The sequence below is a fragment of the Colossoma macropomum genome, unplaced genomic scaffold (assembly GCF_904425465.1).
Source record: "Colossoma macropomum unplaced genomic scaffold, Colossoma_macropomum, whole genome shotgun sequence".
In the NCBI taxonomy this organism is placed as follows: Eukaryota; Metazoa; Chordata; class Actinopteri; order Characiformes; family Serrasalmidae; genus Colossoma; species Colossoma macropomum.
This window is the reverse complement of record NW_023494805.1, coordinates 28728418-28752500: the sequence shown is the minus strand read 5'-3', so window position 1 is coordinate 28752500 and position 24083 is coordinate 28728418. Positions and strand designations below refer to the sequence as shown.

Here is a 24083-nt window from a genome sequence, read left to right as displayed (position 1 = left end):
AGCCTTTTTTGCCACTCATGCGTTCAAAGATGGCCTAAGACACTTTGATGTACTCCTGCTTCCAACTTGTCAGTTGGGGACCCTTGTGGTTTGACCTTACAATGTCTAAGTCGTTGTTGCCTAATTGTAATAAACATTTTTGGACACTAGGGGGCCATCTTTGCATTTGAAAAGTAGAAGAACACATTTAGAGTGCAGGGAGGTACTCCTTCTGCTGCAGTGCTGCCCTTCTTAAACAGAGGAGCTCAAGCAGAACCCCTGAGAAACTCCAGCATCTCTACAAGTGTCAGACGGCCTCTCTCCAAGTCTCCTCTCAGGTCCTGAGGAGTGCTATGGGACTCTTGAGGTACGGTAGTGGAATCAAGGGGACATTTGCAATCTGTAGTGCACTTAAACCACAAATCAGGAATTGCTGCAACTGGGACACTTGGAGTACTGTGACAACATAGCCATTTGAATAACATTAACCAGACCAACCAAAACATACAACAGGTTCATTTACACTCAACACTAAGAGAGTAGCCATGGAGCCGCTTCAGCATTTCCTGAATAAGGCTTTAACTGGCCCTCTACAAACAACAGCAGTCAAACTGATCTGAAGAATAATATGGAGGGCAGCCATGAAGACCAACAGAGTACATTTATTTCTCTGCACTTAAGCATCTTCGTTAAGGACAATTACTTCTCATTGCTAGCAACTTGTTCTTCATTGATAGAGATAACATCTGTCTTTTCCCTGCTACATACAGCAACTCAGAAACACTGAAATGCATACGTCAGCAGTATACCTATAGAGATGGTCCAGACGGCGGCTATTTTCAGCATGGCTTTGGTGCGTGAGTTAAAGCGGCTGTGCTGTATGGGGTTGCAGATGGCCACATAGCGGTCCAAAGAGATAGCACACAGGTGCATGATGGAGGCCGTGGAGAAAAGCACGTCCAGGTAGATCCAGATTGGACACAGGGCATTAGGCAGCGGCCAGGCATAGTCTAGAGAGAAGACACAAAGAGTATGTAACTGTTAGTAATATTATAACTACAGGCTTAATTAAGACTATAACTATATTGTTAACTAATAACTATAGTTTAGACTATAATGATATGTGTTTTGATAGTTTTGACTAATGTTATAATTATAGTCGTAAATAGAACCAAAAATACAGTCTTAATTACAATTAATATTATAACTACAGCCAAACTGTGCAGAAGTCAGAGACCACTCCTCATTTACCCAATTTCCAGTGAATACTGCAATTTGTTTATTTTTCAGGAGATATTGCTGAGGAGATTAGATAATCTACTTGCATAAGGGGCATAGGAAAAGACAAAGGAAAAAGTGAAAAAACAGTGGGTTCTAAAACTGAAGTTAAAAAATATAAAAACATATAGACAAAATTCCTAACAACAGTGCAAGACATCTTTTTCATCTCTAGGACAAAGTCAAGCTCCACTCTTGCTTCAAAATCAGATAAAATCCATGTGTTTCTGTCCGTCCTTCCACTGTGAGAAGACATCTCTGAATGTGCTTTAGATTCAGAAGCAGAAAATACCACCAACTTCTAAGATATTCCTGCAGATTTCTTCAAACAACTGAAAGCAAGTCCTCTGAAAAGAATGGAATAAAGGAAAAGGGTGGACAAAATTATGGTATTATATTGTTTTGAGGTGTAATTTTCTGTTAAATATATGCTTCCTGGAAATTAAATAAATGAAGGGGGTGTCTGACTTTTGCATGATAGTTACGATAGTGTTAAGTACAACTAACACTGTAACTTTAGTCTTAAATGGGGCATTGCTAGGCCAGTTTTAGTCTCCCTTAAATATTATTTAGCTCCCTCAAATGAAAGTAGATTACTAGTTCAAATTATGACCAGTATTGTGCTTTTTTTCATTATCATTCAACCATGTTGTTGTGTCTCCAAATTCACAATATACTATCATAGCAGGGCACACTGGGGGAGGTGCTGCTGCTGCTCTAATCCACTCCTGCATCAGTGGTGCTACCAGAGATATTCCACCATAACAACAGGAGACGGCAATCCTCTGCTCTTCAGCTTTGGTGTAACACCACCTCAGCTGATCAAATCAGACCTTGTAAGTTGTAAACCAATCACATCAGACCTCATAAGTTGTAAGCCAATCATCAGACCTGGGAGAGGGTCTCTGTTACTATTCACTCTGCAAAGTAACATCAATCAGCGACTGCTGAAGCTGTGATGAGACTTTAGCTAGAAGCACACTAAAATAAAGATTAGGCCAAAATATAGAATATACAGTCTGAATTAGTAAGTAGTCAAAGAGTGAACAGAACCACAATTTGCACAAATCCATATTGTAGGTGTCTATATTAAAAATACATAATATACGGTCTGAATCAGTAAATAGTTAGAGGGTGAAGATACCCACCTACAACATGAATTTGTGCAAACTGTGGTCATTTCAGCTGGCTATCGCGATTTTAGCTGGTTGCTCTTTAGCTAGATAACTTTAAGTTCATGTGAGGTACAGAAAAGGGCATAGGGGGATATTTGTTTTAACATTTCTGATAAGTATTCAATCACACCAGTATTAGCTCTATTTATTGTTTTACTGTAGATATTGTCATTGTAACAGTTTTATATTAGCTCTATTTATTGTTTTATTGTAGATATTGCCATTGTAACACAGTTTTATATCCCTGAATTCCTCAGTCTGTAATGTTAGATGGTGATTAAGAGGTGGCAGCTACATACACAGCCAGTCAGATGAGAGGATTCAAAAATAAAATAATAATAATAATAATTACCAACCATACTTAACAAGAAATTTCTTAAAACGCACTTACACAGTTTTCACAAAGATTCTGGCATTCAACTGCATTTTCTTATTTTGGGCAAAGGTGTGAACAGTTCTGCAGTTTAGGAACGTGTCATGAATCTGATGTAGACTCTTTCTTAGGATCTTTCTCAAGTACTAATTGAACAAAAAACTTAGGAAGATATTAACGAATGAGGTCCAATGATCCTTAAGGTCTTGTAAATCTAACACACTACTAACCACAGGCAAGGAGAGGGAGAGAAAGAAGCTGAAGGAGACTGACAGAGCTGAAGAAGCAGGTCTGATGCAGGTAGTGATCAAGAAGAAAGTGAGTGAATGTTGTTTAAGCTTTCAGTTAAAATTAATATTGATTTTGTAGAAATGTTATTCCCATAATATATCCTCATCTGTGAGACTAAATGAAAAAATAACTGAGAAAACATAATTTCTGCGCTAGACTACCAAGAGTACAAAACAAAATCACACTCTATTTGTACAAACTGAGACTGTACTTATCTTACATAAGCTGCATATATGAATAACATATTGCTGCTGTCAGAAGAGGGCGGCACGGTGGTGCAGTGGGAAGTGCTGTTCCCTCACAGCAAGAAGAGCCAGGGTTTGATTCCCGGGCCTGGCGGGTCCTTTCTGTGTGCATGTTCTCCCCGTGTCTGTGGGGGGGATTTCCTCCCACAGTCCAAACACATGCCGTCAGGACAACTGGACATGCTGAATTGCCTCTAAGTGTGTGTGTGTAAATGTATATGTCTGTATGCCCTGCAATGGACTGGTGACCTGTCCAGGGTGTATCCAGCCAAATGACTGCTAGGATGGGCTCCAGCCCCCCTGCGACCCAGAGGGATAAGTGGCTTAGAGTGTGTGTGCATGTGCTGTCAGAACAAAACATTTTATCTCCAAAATGATAACTTTACAGGAGAAGGAAAAAACATACATTACTTTTAATGTAAGTCAGTGGAACCAGAAATTTTTCCCAAGTCTTTTTGGGCCGTTTCTTTTGGTCCATTCATCATGAAATTGACACACAATGTAAAGAGCAACAGGCTTTTTCAAATTATGTCAAAAACTGAAAAATGGAGATAAAAGGTTTTGTTCAGTGATAAGTAGTTATATTTAGGAGCTGCAGCTTATCTAAGAGAGGAGATAACAATACTTTACTAATACCTTTGTTTGATCTGTAGTCTGCGTAGGTGGACAGACATAGTATTTAAGTAGTAAACAATTTGTGCTTCATACACTGCGAAGAAATAGATTTGTGCTTCATACACTGCGGAGAAGTAGTGCCAACTTGACCAGCTATTCTTGATACATTTTCTGCCCATTGCTACTTTAAAAGTTCATGACAAACAGACCATTAAAACATCCTTCTAGAGGAGCATGTGCCCAGACCCCCTTTGTAAAGGCTTAGCCCCCTATCCATGAATCTCTCGTGACATCCCTGGTCTCAAACAAAACTATAGTCTGAATAAAGTATTGTTGAAATCCTTCTTAACAAAGACAACAGGTGTGAAATGAACTGGCGAGAGAGAAAGAACAGAAAGATCACGGTAGATCTACTCCATGTAATCTGGATTTACTCATGGCATTAAAAAAGGTTTAAACCACTTTGATAAAGCTGAAAGGGTCAGTTTGCACTAAAGCTGACCTGTATTAATAGAGGATCTGGGGAAAAGGAGGGTCATATTGAGGGGAAAGTGCTGGAGACGTGAAGCGCAGGGTAATACCACGGTAACAGACTGCTTATCAGCATGGGAAAAGACTCTGGAGCCCAGCGCTCATTCCAGCTGATCAGAGCTAAGCTTTGCTGTGACAGACCAGGGAATGAGCGTGTGAACAAAGGGGACTGTAAAAGTGTGTTTGGACGAGGAAAGTACAGCAGATACATTAGATCAGCACTCTTCCTCTGAGAGTCAACGCATAATCGTCCTGATCTGCACTCAGGCGTAGAGCGCAGCTCCGCTTGTTCCCAAAAACTCTGACTCCAGGTCAGTGAGACAAACCCTCTCAATGCCAGCGCTCGCATTAGCGTGGGCTGTTTCTTGAGACAGACGGAAAGAGAGTGAGAGAGTGAGAGAGAGAGAGAGAGAGGGAGAGATACAGGGATTGTCTCTTCCTGATCCAGTTTCTCATCCCTCCATTCATGTTTTTTTTTTTTTCAGTGTTCCAGGACGGTCCCTGCTGCGCGTGATTACAGTTCTCCAAAATAAGGAAAAAAACAAGACGCACCAGAGCACAAAGGCATGGATGGATTATAGGGGTCAAATAAGGAGCGATAGAAAGAAAGAGAGAGAGAGAAAGAGACAGATAGAGAGAGAGAGAGAGAGAGAGAGAGAGAGAGAGAGAGAGAGAGAGAGAGAGAGAGAGAGAACGAGATAGACAGACAGGGAGGGGGAGAGAGAGAAAGAGAGAGAGAGACAAATAGATGAGGGAGAGAGAAAGAAAGAGACAGACAGACAAGGGGGAGAGAGAGAGAAAGAGAGAGACAGATAGATGGGGAGGGGGGGAGAGAGAGAAAGAGAGAGATAGAGATAGACAGGGAGAGAGAGAAAGACAGGGAGAGAGAGAGAGACAGACAGAGAGGGGGGAGAGACAGAAAGAAAGAGAGAGAGAGAAAGAGACAGACAGACAAGGGGGGAGAGAGAGATAGACAGGGAGAGAGAGAGAAAGAGAGAAAGAGACAGACACAAAAGAGGGAGAAAGAGCGAGAGAAAGAGACAGACAGACAGACAGGGGGAGGGGAGAGGGAGAGAGAGAGGGGGAGGCAGAAAGAGGACTGAAACAGCAAGGATAAAGAGAGAAAGAGTGGGGGAGAGAGGAAAAGAGAAAGAAAGACAAACAAAGAGAAAAAGCTAGACATAGAGAGAAAGAACCAGTGAAAGTTAAAGGGAATGGCAAAAAGAAAGAGAAAATTAGAGAGGAGCGATAGAGAGAAGTAGGAGAGAGGAAAGACAGAACTAGAGAGTAAGCTGAGAGGGAGACACAAGAGTGGATTAAAAGTGAACCAGCAAGAGGTAGTGAGAGAGAGAGAGAATGAGATCATAATGATCTTTTAAATTATTGTGTGGATTAAGTGTGATTTCTTTGTGTGTGTGTGTGTGTGTGTGTGTGTGTGTGTGTGTGTAGGATGAGTGCTGCACTCTGAAGTGACGTACACATGATTGGAGCATGACTGTGAGTGGGATTCTGTATGTACACAGGTAATTGATTAAGCCCTGCTGGTCATGTGAAGTAGCTGCAAGCCTCTTCTCTCTAAACTCTGCCTGTGCCATAACAAGCTGTGCACAGTGCACAGAATCATTATACACAAGACCCAGTGAAAAAAAGCTTGAGGAAAAAGGCCATTTAACTCTTTTTACACTTTACTTGTTACTGCATGTGGTCATAAACTGGGCCAAGAATGAGCTAACGGGGCTCTTACTGATGGGAGAATTCAGATTTTTTCTGTTTTAGTGAGGCTTGGCAGAAACTTCAGTGTGGCTTTGGTCTCTGGCACACGGTCGATAGATGCACACACACAATCTGTTGGCAGATTTCAAACTCCACTGATCGGTGACAGAAGAAAACCACCATTTGCAGGACTCGCTGAGGTGTGTAGTTTGTTTCAAATCCTCAGCACACTGGCTTGTGTTCCAGTCATTAACCCAACAATGTCCATTTCAGAAATGATGTATTTTCTGAGGTCCATATGCTTCTGAACAAATCTAAAGAAATGCTTCACTGATCAAACCATATGACATTCATCACCTTACATTTTAGCTTTTGGTCAATTGGACTAAACATTTTTAGCAAAATAATAATAAAAAAAAAACATACATTTAGTTGTGAATAAAAGTATGAATATTACATGCAATCAACAAAATTATAAAGGGGTACTATTATGGCACTGGTTTCCTGGGCAGTAAAGTATGATTACAAATCCATGACCACTCATTTCATCATCATTTCCACTGCCATGTGAACTGTACCATACCTGATTACCTGTGCTGAATTTGATTACTCTATTTGCCAAACCAGAGCTGGTAATGTTGCCAGCCATTGAGTGCGTTTACATGCACACAATAATCTGATCATAATCGGATTTCTGCAGTTATCCAATTATTCAAATGGTCATGTAAACAACATACTCCAATCTAGAAATCCAATTAAGAGAGAGAGCTGGATTTTAGCTCAGTAATCAGATTTCTCTGTGCATGTAAACTCGTACTCCGATTTCTTTCAGATTTCTCAGTCTGCACATGCGTGAGAACTGAGAAACCTGAGAGACTGTGGTACCAAAATAAGCCAGCAAAACACTTTTGGAACAGCGCTGAAACTAAAGACGAAATAAAGGATTTAAATATTCTTTGTCTTCTAGATGATGTTCATATTTACAAGTGGCGCGATATTTTAAAAAATAGCTGCTGCATGAAGTTTGAGTTTTACATTACGTTTACGTTTATTAATTATTATTATTAATTATTAAGTCTATTAGCTGGTTGCAAAGCAGAAATCTGATTATTGTCTGACTCATGTAGGCTCGGAATCTTCTTATTATCTGATTACTCAAGTGTATGTAAATGTGTTGATCGGATTACTGACAAAATCTGATTTTCTGTAGTTATCGGATTATTAAGTGTATGTAAACGCACTCATTGATTGGCCAAAACACACTTATTACAGAATCATTGTGTGGTGTCACTGGAGTCAGATGACCACACAAAGTAAAGAGACCTCTGCCTACTGTTTATGATTCTGTTGTGCGATGGGAACTGGACCCAGGTACTCAACTTCAGCTTCTTCTGGGTTCAGATTTGTAACCGTAGTGTGCTGTACCGTACTGCCCGGTGGAAAAACACCATTAGATGCCCTCAGCTAGGTTAGCCTCAGTGTACTAATCAGCCAGCCATTCAAACTTTGCAATGCAAAATGTTCTGAGAGATCTGAATATAACATGTATACATTTTGTGAATAGTTTGTTTGGCTATAAATGTGTTGGAATTATTATTGGCATTGTTAGCTGTGCATTTAGCTTGCTAACTTGCAAGCTAGCAGAGTAAAGTGATGAAGGTGATTCAGTATGTATAAAAGATGGAGTAGTTTGCAACCTGAAGGCCAGCAAATTAAATGTTTTGGTATTGAAATCTAAAGCATTTTAAAGTAGTTTATTGCTATAGCTTATAAACAGCTCAAATCATTCCATTCCCAATGATTTCTGGCCACTAAAGTTGACACTTATGTTCACTTGATCCTTTGCCTCTTGAAAGGGTCATCTAATACACTTCACTTGAGCTAATACAGTAATGGAATGGCCCTTAAGATGACAGAGGAATAGTCAGCATGGTGTCATAGTCAAGCAATTACAAAAAGAATACTTTAGCATTACCCAACATTGTCTCTTTCAGCTACATCTGTAGACAATTATTTCAATGCATTTCTCTGTTCTTAAGTAGCAACAGCCCACTGACTTCTATTATAATGTTTTGAGTCAATGTGTTTTCTGTTATTTTCTACATACAGGGAAATACATCCAAATTACTGTCAATGCTAACTGACCATATGCTACAGATGAGATAGATGAAGACTAGGTTGGAAAATGCTGGAGTATTCCTTTAAATTTGGGGCCAGGGAAAAGGCTATAAGCACCAAATAAACTGTAAATCAATGGTACAAGGCTTTTTGTGGTGTGAATTTTTATAACTTAATACATTTCTATTTTCAGCTCCCTCATAACACATTTTAAACACAGCCCATAGCTCATTGGATAAACATCAGGATAAATGGCACACCCCTAAAAACATCCATCACTAATCAAGTCAGAGTGGAAATTCCAGCAAGAAGACAGGGACATTGGCACTGCAACAAAGTGCCAGTGCATTAAAAGCAATGACTCAGCATGGTCATTTACCAATGTTCTCAAATGAAAAATGCTGTACATAAGAAGTCTTTAACATTTTCACCCCTTTTCTGGCAGCATGGAGTCCCATGGCTCTTTACTCACGCTGACTCATTTGAAAACAGCTAAGTCACCGATATTTACATCTCTTTTACTCTCTCTCACTGTTGTCTTTTCTCTCTCCCTTTCACTTAGTAGTGGCCTAGGGCTCCAAATGAGGCTGTGAGCTGAATATTAGGTACAAGAGGAGGCAGTTCCCTCCTGTTTACTTGTGTATGATTGTTGAAACTGACTAAAATGACCGAGGATAAGCAGATCTGCACAATTTCTCAGCTTTGTGTGGGTATGAGAGAGACAAATAACTGGAGGATATTTTACTCCAGGGAATATCTATGTGTATTAGGTCCACACTAAGTTATTGGTTGACCACTGGTTAGTGCATATGTATATATTTGTGTGTGTGTATATATATATATAAAATATATCAAATATATTTTGCCCCATTTTAACAATTTCCACAATATTTTAGATTGTATGTTTTTTATATATATATATATTTTGTTTTTTTATTCTAAACCATACTTGCCTTATTTGAATACCCTATTCATAAAACAAATCCAGAAATGATTCTCAGTACCCACAAGCCGCACCTCAAGCTCCCCCCAGATTTACTCAGACCTGTATTCTCATGCATGCTGGCTGTGCTTTTGTTAGTATGAGTGATTTCTTCAATAGTACCCGTATTGCATCTGGAAAAATTGCTTATTGGCAAGTCACCCCATGGTTACCCCCAAGAAAAATCTGCTGCACCTGTAGCCCCACATCAATATGTGGTTTAAAAGAGGGCAGTTGGTCCTCCAATACGTATATGTGAGCAGTGACCCTCTAAATGTTGATGCCACCCACTGTGGTAGCACATGCTTTGCTCTCTGCACAGAGTATAAAAACTCGTCAGAGAGATGTCTCTTTCCATTGTTTGGGGATTCATTTGATTTGATGATGTTGCTTTGCTAATTGCTAATGTTGATTTGCTAATAAGAGCGGATACAGCCTTTAAGCAACACTACACTGAACAAGTCAGAATTCTATAAAGCTTCACAGATGGGTAAACTGATTCAGTTTAAAGTAGTTCTGAATTTTATCACAAAGAAACTTGGCAATCTAGCCAATGCCACCAGATTTCTGAGTTATTAAATTGCTGTGATGTAAACAAAGTCATTCAGAGTGGTTTGATGTGAAACAGGTTATTGTATAGAAACTTATTGACTCAGATTTCTTTACAGAGGTGGTAGTATTGCACATCAAACCATTCTGAATGACTTTGTTTACATCTCTATCATTTAAATACGCAAAAAATACAAAACATGTGGCATCAACATGTTTGTAATATATCGTCCACCCAGGCCTAAAGTTATGCTTGCCACATAAACTGAGCTATGTAATGAGCAGGAAAAAAACAATAAAATTAACACTGTCTAACAAATATCAGAGAATAATACTAACAGGGTTCAGACTGTTTGTTGACATTAGATGTTAGATGTAAGGTAAAATTGGTCTTTATCATAGCATTAGCATTGTCTGTTAGCTTAGTTTGTTTACTTTATGCAAACAGCAAAGATAGCAGCTGTGTCCCAGTTCAGGGGCTGCATCCTTTGGAGGCTGCATTTGAAGGCCCACTGCGTCACAGTGGTGCGATTAGGCTGTCCCATTTCAAAGGCTCCTTCACATGCTGGCCGAGAAATGTGTCCTTCTTTTCTATGGCAACATAGAATCCAACAGGTGGATCCTTCGCCTGCCAACATATCCCGAGGTTCATTGCGTATGAGGATTCAAGAACATGGCGTAATCAGCAGAGAAGTGAACGGCAGCTGAGGAGACACTTTTAAATAGAAGTATTGGGTTTAAACTGAGGCGAATAGCGAATGATACAAAAGTAAATCGTCAGGAGCCGGCAGTGAAGCATCTCCAGCTCTAATAAATGAAAAAAAAAATCTAAGTTTCTGGCTTTGAAGAACTTTAAAAGAACTTGACAGGAGCTGCGTTTGGTGATGCAACAGTAAGGTTGGGAACAGCAGGACTGTGACGCAAACAGAAAACGTGTCGTAGAGCAGACTGTCTCATTTTGGTTCAGCCTTCACGGCTCTAAGCAGCCTTCAAAGGACACTTGTAGACCACGTCCTTCGAAGGATCCAGCCCCTGAATAGGGACACACTGTATGATAGAGAGAGGAACCCGAGATATTTCAGTGTTACAACAGGCATATGCATTGATGCACATGACACCCGTAAAACAGCTTTCCGTGATCCAAATGATTTTTTCCATGGGGGTGTCTGATATTTAGAAGAGGGCTTTTTCTAGCAGTCAGCTGTGCTAGGTTATAATAGACTCTCAAGCACTGTTTAGCACAAAGGCAGATACGTCAGGAATGGATGGAAAATTGGATTACACACTGGCATGGCAAAGCGTAAGGAAAAGTAGCCTGCCTGATGAGTCTCTCAGTCTTGTGTGTATAAGAAGCTACTCCTTGTTTTCACTGAAAAATATCATAAGCATGGTAAACACAGTCATTTTGTAATGTTTGTTCCTTGCAATAATTCACTAATTCATGTTTTTGATTGAAACTGAAGACAAGTGTTTTGTAGAGCTGTGTTTTTGGAGATGTTTTGAGCACAGGGCATACAGCCAAGAGTGTATAATTAATTTCAGACTGATGACTGAAAACATTGGTGGAAACATTGGTAATCAATTCTTCATTCCAGCATCAGCTCTAAAAGTGTCATATTAGCCACGCAGGATGTGACGCGAATGCTTGAAAGGGCTGCAGTGGTTTAAGCTGGAGGATTGCTCACTGCAGGGAAGATCTATATAGTGTGTGCGTGCTTGAATGAGCGGCAGAGGGCATGTAAGTGATGGATTATGTGTATGTGTTTGTTTTTGGACATTTTATTGGACACAAATGTTATGATTTCATAGGAAAACTAAAGAAAAGCAGGGGACAAATGACTTTGTAAAACGCTTTTCACAAAAGCTATGCACTTCATTGTTTAACCTTTAGAGCCCCTAGAGCCCTAAGTCATTCCTGGGCATATCGTGCTACCTTATTTTTAGGCTTACGGTGGATCCATTTCTTGCTGCACTCTGTAAATGTTGTATGTCTAGAGAATCTGCAAATCTAAACTAAATGTAGGGACCATGTACATCTCTCTTGGATGCAGTATAACACATTTTTTAATGATATGAATGAAAAAAAAATCCAAAAACAGAAAATATTTGTGCACTATGGTTTCTTTTGCATATGACTGTGTAATATACATATGGAACACATTATTATTATACATATGTACTTACACATATAATAAATATGAGCCCTGTGACTTCATGCCCTGACACTGCATAACTACGGACGTCCTACAAATACAGTAACCGCATATACATTAAAAGAATACTGAAGAGTTTTTCAACCTATTCTCTGTTCACTGCATCTGTAGCCTACGGTCGATTAGACAATAATTTCAACACATTTCTCTGTACTCAGTAAAGGGACAGCCACTTGAAACACATTTAGAACAGACGCCAATGGGCAGGTGCTGAAGTACTTTTAAAGTGCTTTATTGTCCATTGTAAGCGACCATACACTACAGTGATCTTTGAACCCCTTAAATGGCCAGAGTCTGCCGACGGGCCCAAACTTTCATTACAAACTTCTATAACCTAAGAGTAGCTTAACCAGTTAGCATTGAAGGCCCTGTAGTTACTGAATAATAAGCCTTAGTATGTAACAAGCCTCAGATTTTAAGGGGTAATGAGAATACAAGTCTGGGGACAACTTGTTAAACTTTTGGCTCTGGATTGCAAAATCTGTCACAAATAAGGGTACAAACCCTCTAAAATCAGTCGCCAAATTCCTCTAGTCTGTGCTTTTTTAATGTTCAGAATAATCATAACACAAGCGAGAGAAGTTACCTAGCAAAACACTATCTTTAATGCCAGTTGTGTTAATGGAGTATTGTTTCTTTTCACCTCATGTAAAGCTTTCTGTGCACACACATCTATATGCTTAACTGGATGGACTTCTCAGCCGTGCTAACTTACGTTACATCCACGGGCTAATGACAGGCTCGTTGACCGCTGGGCAATATTGGCATACACACCATCACCTCCTACTTTGAGCTCTGCCATAACAAGGCATTGGATTGGTTTAGAAACTTCACATTCAGTTTTTACCACCCAAAAAAGTTCACAGTTCCACCCTTCCACAGTTAGCCCAGAATTTCTCATGGTCGTCCCAAGATGTTCTTGTTACGAGATCACATCTGTCCCTGTGAGACTACAGGCCTAGCACCTCAGAGCTGTCTCATTAGTTTGTTAGATTGCTATCAGTGGCATTGATTCAGTGTGTGTAAATGGCTCTTACGAACTCTGCCCACGTGCAGTCTCTCATCACTTTTGTATATATTCCAGACAAAAATGAATTTAGTCAGGCTATAAGTCTTTGTCATTTACCACCCGCTTCCACTTTCATTTGAGACTAGCAGAGACGATACAATGAAGCGCGACACACACATACTCACTCACAGATTGTCAGTGATAAAGTTGATTGGATCGACCTCCAAGGTCACCCAGCCATGGCGCTAGAAAGTTAGCCGCGTGTCACACTTAGGCGCTCTACGGCTTCCTTTCAAGCACACGCTCGTGAGCACTGCCGGAAAAAAGAATGGGTAGGTGCACAAAATCTATCGTTGACTGTCAGAGGCACAAACTGCATGTCTGTGTGTGTGTGTGTGTGTGTGTGTGTGTGTGTGTGTATGTGTGTGTGTGTGTGTGTGTGTGTGTGTGTGTGTGTGTGAATCTGAAGGATCATAACAGCAGATGATATTTTCCCCTGACAGCTTGCTGGCCATGATCATCGCAAACTGCCTGCTCATTTTAATGACCAGTCAGCAGATGATTCACGTCCTAGTAGCCATGTGCCCTGCTGATTATACTGTTATACATGCTACTGCACAAATAGCATTCGTTTTTAAAACCTCTACATCTGTCTGCGTGTCTGTTTTGTGCATAAGTGCCCCTCTGTGTGTTCATTAAGGCCTGAGTGATTTAAAAATGTTGTGACCAATATTGATTTTAAGAAGCTAAAAATTCCTGTAGTTAATAATACTGGCTTAAAAGCCATCTCAGCCTAAAACTAGAGTTTATTATGTCATATGTTGTGTTATGAAGTATTCTGTAGCATAGTATCCCCCAGCCTCATCAGTTTGACAGAATTCACAGTTTTTGTTGCTTTTATATTTTCATTCATCAGTGTTCTCTCACTACAGCACCCAGCATGCATTACACAAATACATCAAATGACTGCTAGCCTAGCCACTGATCTATAGGGTAAAAAATGCAACCAAACTAGTATTATGTAAAAATGACCATTTTGGCTGGACTTTTGGACAGTACTGCATTTTAAACTTCTACATCTGTCTCTGTGTGTCTGTTTTGCGTGTAAGTGCATGTTCTTCATTACATCCATTATAGAGGAAGGTGTGTGTGCTAATCAGTGTGCGGATAATGTCTCCTCTTCTTAGTCTTGTGGTGATCTGTTTGCATTGACAGTCCGAATGGTGCTCTAGTGATCAATATCTCTTTAAGGGCTACACTGCTGTGCACACAGATCAATAAGCACCTCTTCTTCTGCATCCACGTCCTGCTTTATCTTGTAGGACTAAACTACAGTGGATGTAGTTGTGCTGGGTTAACTGAATGTAAATACATCTTCAGTGATCAATAGGGCGACAGAGGATGACGGCACTATTCACTCTGAGTGGATGCGGATGAGGAGGATCAGCGAAGCATCCCAAAAACATACACCCTTGACTGGGGCGAGATGGACAGGGACGGCCCCGCTCTGGATAACAAGAGCCAGGGATAGTCTTTGATAGACAGCTCAGCTGTCCCGAGACGGCCACAAAGGGGAACAATTTAGTTTCAGCCACAGGCGATGTTACTACAGACTTCTAGACAAAAGTAATGAAACGTAATGCAAACTTTGCCAGTTTTCCCTCTCTTGTCTACTGTGAAGTGGGGATTACATAAAGCTGCTCCATTGTACTGTCTATCTTCACCAGTGTGTTACACAGTGTGACAAGAACATTTTACATTTTTCAGCTATCTCTGTCTATCTGCATTAAAGGGGCCATGTCATGGAACAGTGAGCTTTCTCCACTTTTTTGAAATGAATAAGGGTACCATTCACTTCCCTTTTCACACAGTCCATTTATGGCAGTTATGCTGCAAAAACAGGCTTATGTGAATTCATTTTTGTGATACCACATGAAACAACTCATTTACCTATATCCCCTTCTTAAGCCTGCCGTACTTTATCTGTCCTGCTCTCTTTGGGTTCAGTAGGGTGAAGGAGTTTGCCCTCCATCCAACAGAACTTTAGTTGTCCCTCCTATGGCTGGTCACTCTGCTTCTCCCTCCATTTCTTTGTCTGACCCTATTATGGTTCTTACTCAACCACTTTTGATATTGGTAAAGCAAACACCTTTAGTGCCTTAGTTTTTGGGAAAGTGAAGTGAGCATCTATTTCAGTTGTAGCATGAAAACAGTTGGAGTATGAAACAGGCCAATTTGGTCACCTGACATTTGCTCGTAGGGTCCTTCATGTGGGGTCCTGATTCTGTCAGATGACGCTTGTTTTGTAGGACCTGCTTTCATGTGAAGGATCAGATTCAGTCAGATGACATTTATTTTGTAGGATCTGCTTTTGTATGAAGGAGATCTGATTTGGTCATTTGACATTATTTCGTAGGGTCTCACATGAAAGACCTGATTCAGTCACTTTTCATCTGTGTGAACACTGAGTTTTTTAGGGTCAAAATCCACTTCATCCACGCAGTAGTTCTAATTTTTCTAACATGAGACCTTTAGTCTTCCCCCATGTTTTTTTAATGTGTTCCCACTTTCTACGCTCACACTAACAACCAAAGTTCCTCATCTCAAATACACCAGCTCATTAAAATGCCTAAATACAAGGGACTACAACATCCACAGATTATAGTTATAAAGAAGTTATAAAGAGTGTTTCAGTCTGGACTGCCTTGTGAGTGAGACAATACAGAGCAGCCTGTCAGAATGTTGCCATTTACATATTTAAGACTGTATTCTTACAGATACAGTAAAAAAACAACCTGTTGACTACTAAGAGACAAGGAGAGTTTGGAAAATGGTCATGTAAAAATAAATTAGACTGTTTTTGGTACGTGGATTCCAAGGAAATAAAGAAAATAAAATAAAAATGCCCTTTAATACTCACCCCCCACACACACCACACACAGACCCACACACAGATCTATTGATAGTTATACTGAAAAATTCCAGTGGTGTCGGTTGTGACCTCATAGCCTGCAATCAAAGCAGTCATGCCATGTCTTGACACCCACAGTCTTGTCTCCAAACTGAGCTCACAGTATCTTGTCTAAAATAACCCATTTCATTAGTCATGGGGGCTTTGCAATTTGCAATTTGTATAGTGGAACCTGTTCTGATTAAATTATTTTGACTGGATTTTTTATTTTTTTTTTTGTGGCAAATTGCAAAGGAGGATTATTTTGAATTAATGCGAAATGGCGAAGACCAGGAGAGCGGGGACTGCAGGAATTCAGTGTTTGAAATCCCCAGGGGAAGGCTGATGATCTGACCGTGGACATGGCTTAAGATGTTTCAGTTAGAATGGGCTCATAAGCATAATTATCTGACACACAGAACAATTTGCCCAACAATAAGACAATAAAACCTGTACAGAGGAACAAAAAACATTTACTGTGTCATACAGAATAGTAAAAGAACAAACCTCAACTTCAAAACGATGGGAAATGCTAATAAAAGAGAAAGTGGTGATTAGTAAATTCTGTTTGACCAATATGAAATAGTTTTTTTCTGCAAAAATATGCTAATTCCAAATTTGATGCCTGCAACACCTTCCAAAAACAGGAACTTCACTGTGTTAGATCATCTTTCCTTTTCCCAGCTTCTTACTTATTTAGGGAAGACATCAACTGATACAGTCGTTAATTATTTTGCCATTGTTTGTTATAAAAGTCCTCAGCTGCACAATTGTATGGATCCTTTGTGGTGACATTTTGCACTTCATAATGTTTCACATGTTTTCAACGGGAGTCTAGAGGGAGCACCTGCACTCTCTGATTACGCAGCCATGCTGCTGTAACACCTGCAAAATGTCACTTGGCATTGTCATGTTGGAATAAACACAGACGTTCCTGGAAACAGACGTCATCTAGAAGGGAATGCACGTTGCTTCAAAATGTGTGTATATCTTCTAACATTAATGTTGCCTCAAAAAATTCCAGGCTTATTACACACCAAGGCTTATAATTTAGTAACTACAGGGACTTAAATGTCAATTGGTTATAGAAGTGTGTAATAAACCTGTAAGGGGTAAAGAGATGTGCAAGTTACCCATGACATGGGCACTAACACAGCTCCATACCATGACTGACCTTGGCTTTTGAACTTGACACTGGTAACAATGTGTAATGGTCCTTTGCTTCTTTGACCTGGAGACTGCGATGTCCTTAAGCCTGGAGCTTTAACTTGCATTTGTGGATGTAGCAAGGAATAGCGTTTATTACCAGTTGTTTGTCAGGTATCCTGAACCGTGTGGTGATATCCATCACAGAAGCATGCTGGTTTTTAACGCAGTGCTGTCTAAGAGATCGAAGGTCACAGGCATTCAGTTGTGGTTTTCAGCCTTGCCCTTTACGCACAGATATTTCTCTGGATTCCCTGATGATGATACAATTCACTGTTGAGGGTGAACTACCTAAAATTCTTGTTCTTCTTGCTAAGGAACATTGTTGAATTATTCAAAAGTCTCACTCAGTGTGGAAAGCATCAGCCTTGCTCAGGCCACTTGTTCAGACCTTTCCTGGATGCTCATTTACAAGCAAACAAGATTGCATTACCTGTATAAGATGTCTTTTGAACATTTCACAACATTCCTAAAAATAAATTGCCCTTGTCTTAACTTTTTTGGAGTGTGTTGCAAGCAACAATTTCAGAAAGACAAAAAACAACGAAGTTGAAGGTTCAAGAACATTAGACACCTTTTTACTGTCGTAACGGGCTTAATCACTGCTTTCTGTTTTTTATTTGCATTTCACATACTGTTCAAGCATTTTTGGAACTTAGGTTTGTAGTAGAAATGTAAGTAGAAGGGCAGGGCACCACCTGACAAGGAGTAAATTGTTTTTCACCTGTACATTTTCACAGTTTTCTGACAGACATTTTTCACAATTCACAGAAAGAGTGATTAAAGTAATATTTTTTTTTTATCATAGATGTTTTTCAATTACAGAGTTGTGTGTGACTCTAGAATGACACAATTATGAAGCACCTCACCGACTCACAGCAAGAGCTAGGCAGGCTAAAGTACAGCCTCCAAATGGAAGGGTTACAACTAAGCTGTCTACGAGAGAAGTCCATTTCCCCCATTCAATTTAACCTTTTTTGTAACGTCTTACTCACAGAATGAGAAACTGAAAAAGTAATTTTGATGTTGTTGGAAAAACATATTTTATCTTTATTATGCTGATTTTGTAAAATGTTCCTCATCATGGGTATTGATGGGGAGTTTGTCCCTCCTTTGCTGCAGTAACAGCCTCTACTCTTCTGGGAAGGCTTTGCACTAGATGTCGGAACACTGCTATGAGGATTTGATTGCATTCAGCCACAAGAGCATTAGTTAGATCAGGTACCGATATTGGATGATTAGTTCTGTAGTACAAACTCTTCAACTCATCTCAAAGGTATCAAACAGCTCTCCATCACTCCAAAGAACACAGTTCCACTGCTCCACTGTACAGTGATGGTGGGCTTTATATCCCTCCAGCTGTGTACACGATGGAACCCCTGTATTTAATGGGCACATCTTAATAGTGTATGTGCTCTTCTATTTTGTGGTCATCTGTCAGTCACTTTTCTAGTGAAACTAGCCCCTCAGTCTCTTAATTGCAGAAATACACATAGCAGAGATAAATACATTACTTATGTAGGAAGAAATATTAATTCAAATTACTTTGGTGGTACTCACCATACAGGATATTAATTAGTGAGATGGGCATGACCAGGATGCCCACCAACATGTCTGCCACAGCCAGAGAGCGCAGGAAGAAGTTTGTAGCATTCTGCAGCTTCTTCTCCAGCGACACAGCCAGAATGACCAGAATGTTCCCACCTATTGTCAGCAGGATAATTACTAGTATAAGCAGCGCTGGCCAGTTCTTCTCTTTGATCACCTCTTTGGCTACAGCCTGAGTGGAGGGTGAGAAGGAAGAGAGGTTGGTGCCTAGGTCGGTCCAGAACAGGCTCTGGTTCAGGCTTATGGTGGTGTTCCCAGGCCAGATCATCCATCCACCGATGTCCAAAGGGGCAGTGGTGGACCCGAAGCCACCCAGAACTGGCCCTCCAGGAGCCCCCATCATTAGAAAACAAAAGCTGCAGTTGCACCTCCAGGCCAGTAGTGGGAAAATAATGAGCTTAGTGGTGATCCCACTAGAATGAGAGGTTTGAAGGTGATGGAATGATGAACGGATTCCTGATGAGATTCAAACAGTCCACTGGCTATGCTAGGTGAAGGTGAAGTATAGAGAATTAAGGATATCCATTGTGTTTCGTGCTCTTGTCCTTGCAATCTTGTCCTTGGAGGCAATATCTGCAAAACACAAACAAACATAATGAGAAGTGGATTGAGAGTAAACAGATAAATAAAACCAATCTGGTTTCAATTTTACTGTTTTGTGATCTTACTGTTTAGCGTTCTGCTCTGCAAGTACAATGAAAAAGAACCATGACTTCTGACTCTCCGAGTTCTACTCACTTTCTGTGGAAGTACATTGAAGTCTACTGCTGTCCGCAGAGGAGGTTCAAATAGGGAGACCATGAAATCACACCTATTGCGCAAATGAGCCCATTTACACCAGACTAGTGAAGGCTAATTGAGTTCGGCAGGTTAAAATGATACAAAATCGTCTACCACCCAACTGGCCAGCCTCACCTCAGGCGTGCGACTTATAGGGGGCGCTAATTCCTGGAACGGATGAGAGTCGCATTCCATTTAATTAGCAGACAGTCATTCAGGAGGACTGTCAAAGGTAATTTCCACACTGAAATGATGGACAAGTTGCTAATTGCCCTTATGCCCAGTTGGTCATTATGCTGCCATACAGCACAGTCTAATAAGCTTCCCAAAAACACTGTCATTATATTAGCGGTTAGCCTATTCTTCAAGACATGAAGTATAGTGTTACAGCTAATGCCTTATTACCGTTCATAAGTGCATTAGATACCATACATATATTGAGCCAGGAATACTAGCTTTAAACACCCACCACTGTTTCCATTGGTTATGTCCTCTGATAGACATGTAAATATTGTGGAAGCTTGCTAAATGGGTCTTAAGTGAGCCTATTTTTTTTATTTTTTTTTACAAAGAATGTCCGTGACTGACATCTTACAGTTGACTGCCTCTTGTTTTTCTTTGTTTCTTTGTCTTTCTTTCATGCATCTTTGCTCTATCCAGAGAATGAATCTCCATCTCTTGCACAAAGCAGACACGTACAGAAGAGCTCGGAGAACACAAGGGAGACAAGAGAGTAAAAAATCTATTTTGCGGTGTCACACAGGCCAGTTTGACTGTTAAACACTGGTGCATAAAACTTACTCTTTAGACAAGATATATGACTGCTATTTAGGAAACATAAACTTTGGAAATTCTCTGCATTCTGCTTGCCTAAGCCAAAATGTATAGTTTTAGACTACGGAGGGTGATATAAAGCCTTTGCAAGTGTTTTTCTACATCCTCCACCTGACAAGTCGTCGCAGCGTTCTTCCGATACAATATTGTTCCAGTTCCCCACTTATCCTTTTGCCAAAGTCACTGTACTGTAGGGGCGAGATAAAGCAAAAACAACAGCGGTCTAGAATAAATAAATCACTACATAATAACTTCTCTTTTGGCCCGTGGAATAACCCCCAAGTTTCAGGCCGTGCGAGTGGGAGAACACATAAAAATCACAGAGAGCCTGTTCAAAGGTGGCCATTAATCTCTCTGGTGGCAGTTTCAAGTCCCATTATAAAGAAAGATAACATCTCATAGGAGACCAAGCACTATGTGTTGCTGCTGTAACCAGTACCCAATAAGAAACACTAGACTTTTTCTAAATGCCTCAGAAATGGCCTGGGGTAAAATTGAGACTAAGTGTATGTCTGAGTGAGTGTGCAAAGGTTGGAACTACAGTTATAGTTGTCTCAGCCAATGAGTGTGAGAGAGTTCCAGAGAATTTGAGCTGAGAATGTGCTCTCCCAGCTAAGGGAAACGTCTTTAGAATGTTGAAGGTTACAGTAGGTTAAATCATCTAGATGTGTATGTATCCAACCTGGCTTATTCTCAAATGTCACAGGCTCCACTCGGTGTAAGTGTATCTGTGTGTGTGCGTGTGTGTGTGTGTTTGTGTGTGTGTAAATTACAATATGGAAAATATATATACAAGAGTATAGATTTCAGCATGAATACTAAGGTGCAGTTCATACTCAATAAATAGGGGAGGGGGGGAACAACCTAATCTCCTGGGGGCAGACATGATCTTGTAATGAGAATGCTGGGGACAACCATGAGAAATTTTCAGCTGACTGTGGGTGGGAATAATGCATTATTGTGGTAAGAACAAACTAAGTATGTCATTTCTAATCCAGTTCAATACCTTGTGAAGGCAGAACTCAAAGTAGGGGTCAACGGTTTACTCGTCAACATTGTCTCATGGACAAAAAGCCAGTCATTAACCCACAGATGTAATATAAGCAAGTATGGCTACGTGGCTGTGTAGCTGAGTGTTGTGTGTGCAGAGAACACATGACATACCTTTTGTAAGGGAAAAACAGCTAATGATAGTGTTTTGTTAGCTAGCTTGATTTGATTGTACTCTGAACATTAAAAGAGTACACCGTGTTGGGGTGGGATTTAGAAGGGACATACCCTTGTTTGCAGCAGATTTCACTACAATCCAGCACCAAAGGTTTATGGGGTGACCAGTACCCTAGTGGTAGGAGAGGTGAGCCAGCAACTCTAAGGTTGTGGGTTTACATCCCCAGACTGAATGAGTATTGCTTGTTGTGCCCTTAGGCAGAGCACTTGACCTCCCTCCCCACTGCACCAGGTGGCATTGCTCTGCTGACAATGCTGTGCTGCTCCCAGGCTGGGCATAGTTATCCTTGTCCAACCCTGGTAAGGTCAGAAAAGGATAACATAAAAGCAAGAGGTCCCCAGACACATGTTCTTGTTACAAGATAGTGTTTGGCCATGTGAAACTAGACACAGGCTAAAGCATATCACAGAATTTTTATGAAGTTAAGCAGGTTCAAATAAATGTACTTTAAGTTATCTCTATGTATTCACAGAGCAACACCATCTGTGAATTTTGACAGCAATGAGACACGTCTCTAGACTCACTCTGAAGACTTTTGTACTATGTTTTTTATTAACAATGCAAGCAATTTTGTTTCAATAATTACTTAGAGTCACAGAATTCATAGCTTGTTCATGTTTTAATCACCACTATGGTGTCTGTAATGTAGCACCACTTTGAAGCATATGACTAATCACAGTAAGAGCTCGGAAAGCTAAAGTAGAGCCTCCACGTGGTGGGGTTAGTTGTAAGACCCCCAGGTGAACAATATCCCTCCCAAATCAAAATACTTCATTTTTGTCAAGCTTGTCATTCACAGATTCAACAATCTTGCTGTTCTACTTTGTGGTCAAAATAAAAAAGCCAAAGTCTCTTTTCACTAATCATATATATTTTGATGCATATATATTTATGTATTGAGGTTGGAAAGCCCACTTGGTTTGAACAACATAGAATTTTGTTGAATGAATTGTGTTTCATAAATGGTGGGAGGTCAAAACAAAGTTTCCATTTTCATTTGTAGTAGAGATGTGTTACTTTATAAATGATTAATCTCACTCAAAAATTTTAAAATGATCTAGAATGTGCTAAGACCAGAATGTGCTAGTTTATTCCCCGCTCTCCTCTAAGTATGTGCATACTTAGAGTTAGCATGGTTGATTAAGACTCCTACTCAATATGTGATATGAATCACAATCTCTTTTGCTCTCTTTCCCTCTCTCTCTCTCTCTCTCTCTCTATCTCTTCTTCTCCCCCCTTAGACTCTCTCTTTATCTCTTTGCTATTAATAAAGGGAACAAAAGTGCACTTCCACATTTATAAATTCAAGCCTGAATTCTATTGGAAGGTAATTAGCTTCTTCAGCAAACACCAATCAAGTAACTGCCATTTGGAACCAGTCTCTGGTCTAATTAGCATGAAATAGAAGAGCCAGAAAAGCCTGAGAACATTTGGAATGTCTGGGAGGGTGAAAAGTTTATTTGTAGCTTTAGGCACACATGTGTGGAGGAGAAAATAATCAGAACATTTTTAAAAACTTGTATTATGACTAGAAAAAAAAAGCTGTTTTGCATTGCATGCTGCATTTCTGTGGTAGGTATTTCAGATGGATCAATCAATCTATATTAACTGCATTGATTTTTTTCTCTATCTAAAGGTATTGAGAGTGAAATTCTCCATTCATTCTGCTGCCTGTCTTCACACTGAATGTGAGGTTAATGAGGTGCTGGCCTCAGCACTCTCATTGCAGAAAAAAAAACATTGAACACAACGTGAGGTATTTTGACAGCGGGGCAGGGTCAGCCGGAGCCGGCAGTACAATCACATGAAGAGATGAGCTGTGGGCATACCAGACAAAATGGTATGCATGCAAACACATACACACATGCACCATTCAGGGACACATACAAAACCACACATTTGCATGCATGCACAAATTGTTTTGAAAAGCCTTCATCATAGAAGAGCGACAGATAACACATCTGACTACAGATCGTTTTGCCTCCTAGCTGGTTTATCACAGAGTGACACAATTCAAAAATCAACAAGAATTTTTCCCAGCTGAAAGTAACTCAAAAATGCACAACCCTTAGAGTTACATGCAAACGTTTGGGCACCCCAGTCATTACATATTTTGGTGATTTTCTAAATGAAAAGATTCTAAAACCATCTTTGCATAGAGCTTCTATATGACATTTCTGCAAATTAAAATGCACAATTATTTATTAATAGCTTTATTTTAACATATTGGAGAAAAGTGGCACATGCATAAATTTGGGCACCCTTTTAATCAGTACTGGCTGAAATCTAAGGCCTCCAAATGTTCAACCCACAAGTTTTCAGTGATGTTTAAGTCAGGGCATTGTGAGGGCCATTCTAAAAACACTTTTTTAATGAAGTACTTTAAGGTTGATTTTTAAGCATGTT

The 24083-nt window shown here is 40.1% G+C and overlaps 1 protein-coding gene across 1 annotated transcript in view; it reads right to left on the bottom strand.

The window, feature by feature from the left end:
- htr2cl1 (5-hydroxytryptamine (serotonin) receptor 2C, G protein-coupled-like 1) overlaps positions 1–24083 on the bottom strand; it is a 145421-nt gene that overhangs the window by 10876 nt on the left and 110462 nt on the right. The window contains exons 2-3 of the mRNA XM_036597569.1: positions 18788–19408; positions 789–989 (exon numbers count right to left, since the gene is read on the bottom strand). Coding sequence (XP_036453462.1) covers positions 789–989; positions 18788–19178 — 592 coding nt within the window. The 5' untranslated portion in view covers positions 19179–19408. The remainder of the gene's footprint in view (positions 1–788; positions 990–18787; positions 19409–24083) is intronic.